General features: G+C 39.6%; 1 protein-coding gene across 1 annotated transcript in view; it reads left to right on the forward strand.

Moving 5' to 3' along the window:
* The window catches only part of LOC117958524 (MAGUK p55 subfamily member 2-like), a 17,798-nt gene extending 13,778 nt beyond the window's left edge, over window positions 1–4,020 (forward strand). Inside the window, exons 10-14 of the mRNA XM_034894970.1 lie at window positions 372–440; window positions 625–786; window positions 1,640–1,842; window positions 2,596–2,724; window positions 3,599–4,020. Coding sequence (XP_034750861.1) covers window positions 372–440; window positions 625–786; window positions 1,640–1,842; window positions 2,596–2,724; window positions 3,599–3,775 — 740 coding nt within the window. The 3' untranslated portion in view covers window positions 3,776–4,020. The remainder of the gene's footprint in view (window positions 1–371; window positions 441–624; window positions 787–1,639; window positions 1,843–2,595; window positions 2,725–3,598) is intronic.
* Window positions 4,021–4,487: the final 467 nt, after the last annotated feature.

Genomic DNA, 4,487 nt, shown 5'->3' on the forward strand with positions numbered 1-4,487 from the left:
GACCTTAGTGGTCCCCTAATACTGTATCTGAAGTCTCTTTTATATAGACCTTAGTGGTCCCCTAATACTGTATCTAAATTAATAAATAAAATAATAAACAAATTCTCTGGGCGCCAAAGCAGAGAAAGGGGAGGTAACCTTGGTCCTTATGACCTTATAAGGGGTAGATTCCAGCTCGGCCCATCTGGCTTTTATTTTGTCAAAGGCAGAGCAGGATACCCAGGGCTCGGTTTTCACCTATCACCAATTCTAGCCACTAGGGGGCCAGAGGCAGGCTGTGGGGACTCATATTAATGGTAAACAAAACTCATAATGTGAAATCTTCATGTCATGGGATCTTTAACTAATGCTATGCCTCATTTATGTGACAGGTAATCTTTGTACTGGTGTCGGAGGGAAAAAGAAGAAGAAAATGATGTATGTGACCACCAAAAACGCAGGTAACAAAGCACACGTGGTTTGATTTGTTTGGCCCTTGGTTGTTAAATTATGTCTATTTAATGTCTACCTGTAAAACAGTGAAACTTCTTTTTATCCTCTTTTTTTAACTCTTCTATCACATTGGTCTTTCCCTCTACTCTTAATTTTGTCACTTGAACCTTCCTCTCTTTCTTCTTGTCTCAGAGTTTGACAGACATGAGATATTGCTCTACGAGGAGGTGGCCAAGGTCCCACCTTTCAAGAGGAAAACTCTGATTTTGATTGGTGCCCAGGGTGTGGGAAGGCGGAGACTGAAGAACAAGCTTCTACTGAGGGACCCACTGCTCTTTGGCACCACCATTCCATGTATGAAATTGAATTAAAGTAGTCTATTGCTAGGCTCATTAAGGTTATAATCCTTAAGATCTCTGGGTACGGTTGGAGCTAAATCCTGCTCCATTCTCAGGGTTCATTCAATTAGCAGTCAAAATCTCAGATGTTGAAATGTGAATCCATTTATTACATAGGATATCCTGAGACAAAGTTACCTGGATCAAGCTGTCGCAGCTCTCCCCTTCCTTTGTCTGACTCTTTGGCTCTCGGACCCACAGTATTATCTCACAAAGGGTGGGGTCTTTAGACCACAGTAATGTGTGTGTGTGTGCTTGTGTGTACTTGTGTTTGTGTGTGTGTATGCCTATTCGTTATCTTTCAATTGGAATGTGACTGAAGGTTTATGACCCTCAGTTCAGGAAAAGATCAGTGGGGGTGAAAGAGACTGAAACCAGACTCAGGGAGCATCCCTAACAATCAATTTTGCTTCTGACACATTTAGGAGAGCTGGATTTCAACAAAATATACCAGAACTTCTTATATTATAAAACAGAAGTATTGCAAAACAACTCAATGTAACAAACAAAAAACAACGAACCATATACGTATAACAACAAACTTAATACATGAGCAACATGTCTTCATTTATGCTAAAATAATGCTTTTACCTTTTAGCTTGAATGTATGATGCAAATCACACACAATGTTTAAGCACACGTAACATTTTAAATCCCAACAGTACACATCATTGAGCAGGATCAAGCTGTTACATCTATTTGGTGTGATTTTTACATAAATTGATTTTAACAAAGTAAAAGCTTCTTAAGATGAGTGGAAATGCCTGTGGTTGCATACCTAACATGTCTGGGTTTTGGTTTCTGTCCAGACACCTCCAGAAAGCCCAAAAAGGAAGATCGCGAAAGTCGGATGTACGCCTTCACCAGCCGCAGCAAGATGGAGTCCGACATTAAGAACGGGCGCTATCTCGAACATGGAGAGTACGACGGCAGCCTGTATGGCATCAAGATCGAGTCCATTCATGAGGTGGTGGAGGCAGGACGCATCTGCATATTGGACGTCAACCCTCAGGTTTATATATATATACCCGCACAAACACATTAAGAAGCAACCTAACACATTGTTTTAGCATGGAAATGCCCCGTATACAGTAATAAAATACATTCAAAGCAGGACTTAACTTCCCTATCCCGGCTGTTACCCCACAACCTCATACTACCAAAGTAGCATTTCTACTAGGTACTACTCCACAATGTCTACACTAATGATTTCTGTTAGTAAATGCCATGGGGTGAGGGTTGATGGGGGTGAGTAGAACGTCGCACTAACTCTTTTACCAATTTTGGATCACTAGTATGGTGATGTGGGTGGATAAATAGTCTGCAACATCATTTACCTTTGCAGAAATTGTTGTCTGTGTTTTTGCTTCATTTGTGTCTTTGGAAAGAATGTGAAAGCTGTGTTTTTGTGTGTCAGACTGGTTTAAACAACTTCAGTGGTGTCTGCCACCACTGTTTTTTTAATATAACCACAGGTGTGTGTGTTTCTTAGCACAAAATGCTCCAGTAGAGCTGCTCAGTGGCCAGCAGATGAGACCGGGGCTCCCAGATGTGAATGTGACAGGCTGTTGTGGCAGAAAATAATTTGCTTACCTCGTTCAATTAAAAAAAAAAAAAATTCTGTCAGTTAAGGGTCATGTGACTGCTCAAAACCATCAACTGACATTGTAGGAGAGTTCACAGTTAGCCATTCAGTGTCAGCAGCTGGGAATCTCCAGTTGTTTGAACTGTCTAAGTGTGTTTGTGTGTTCCTGTTGTATTCCAGTCCCTCAAAGTGCTGAGGACCTCGGAGTTCTTGCCCTACGTGGTGTTCCTTCAGTCTCCAGAGTTTGAGGTGCTCAAGGCAATGAACCACTCGGCCGCAGAGGCAGGGGTGGTTCCTAAGGCGCTGACGGTAAGGAACACTTGTATGTTCTTTCTTTCTTTCTTTCTTTCTATGTATTTTGATGAAGCCTACATTACATAGTCATAGCCAGATATACAGTGATTTTAAACACCTACCAATAGAGATGGGCAATATTCAATATGATGATTTATCGTCTTTTAATGGAATCATGTTGTGATGAAATCAAATCAAGATATGGTGATATACAAATACATTGTCTCAATTGATAATACAAAGCACATACTATTGCAATTTTCTAAGAAAATCTGTTGTGAAACATTTTAAAGGAATATCATTTGAAGAATGATGATTTGTTTTAACATCACAGTAGCTAAAAAAAAAATAATACAAATCTATAATTTCACTTGAAACTGTTTACACCATTATTGATAATTTTATGTATCTAAAATGGCCTTTACATATTTTTGTTTGTGAAAGCACCAATTTTCAACCTTACAATATTGACATTGATATATTTGGTCAAGATTATCGTGATATCTGATTTTCTTCATATTGCCCTGCCCTACTTACCAAAAATATTTTTTCCATTTTGCACGGAACAACCCATCCCACTACAGTCAGTATAATAACCCTGCGTCACAATAATCTCTCTTGTTCCTCATATCCTTTCAGGGAAGTGTTTTATACACATATTTAAACTTGATCATGTTTTAGCACCTGCTCCAAACCACTCTATGAACTCCCCCCACAGAGAGTGCAGCACATCATTTTTAGAGTTGTTCATACACATTTAGAGACAACTAACACACTTTAAGCTCAAAAAGCAGGGAATCACTCAATAGAAAGTGGAAATGGATAAGAGAAAAGGTCCTGAGATTAAAAATAACAATCTAATACCAGGTCATGTGTTTTTCTGTTTCAGGAAGAAGAGCTGCAGAGGACGTGCGATGAGAGCACCAAGATCCAGGCGGCCTGCGGTCACTACTTTGACCTCAGCATCATCAACGACAACTTGGATGAGACCTACCGCACCGTCAAGGTTGCCCTGGAAACGGTTTCTAAAAACCCCCAGTGGGTCCCCGTCACCTGGGTTTTTTAGGTGGAGTGTGTGGAGGGCAGAGTAGGGAACATAAGGAAGAAAACAGTGGCACTGGAAATATGTCACTTTGTAATCAATGGGAGTTCTTATGAGGCCTGTTGTCTTGCTAAAGTAACTGCCTTGTAGGAAAATAACAGGATTTATTTTTTCAAAGGGTGGGGATTGGACGTCCGGTATTCATACAGGATTTTAATTTTCTGTGTAGGGAGGATAGAAAATACAAAGATGAGGTGAAAAAAAAAAGAAAGAAAGATCAAATTGTAAATGTGTTGAAGAAATTCACAGCTGCATGTGCGTGTGTGTGTGTGTTAGAGACTTTTTGTTAGTTTTTTAATTATTTGTGCCATTACGGACGATGCTCATCATGTATATTTTACGATTGGGGAGATTGTTACTAATGGTTACTCTTAATCCCCAAGCTCTGGGGGTTGGGGGAAGTTATTTACTACACCTGATGCATTGATCATTTAAACCCCCATCATGACTTAGAACAGAGACCACAAAGATACCGTCAAACTGTTCATCAGCAGTCCAGAAACCCAAAGGTCTTCAATATACAACAGAATTAAATGAAAAAAGTCAGCGATTTATAATATTTTTTAACTAAAACATTTTTATGGCCGCTTATTTGACTAATCTTTTCAGCCATAAGTATCAATGGCTTCAACGCAGTTGTGAGTTATCATAAGACCAACACATAGTTGCTGTGTAA

This window comes from Etheostoma cragini, chromosome 15, assembly GCF_013103735.1.
Source record: "Etheostoma cragini isolate CJK2018 chromosome 15, CSU_Ecrag_1.0, whole genome shotgun sequence".
In the NCBI taxonomy this organism is placed as follows: Eukaryota; Metazoa; Chordata; class Actinopteri; order Perciformes; family Percidae; genus Etheostoma; species Etheostoma cragini.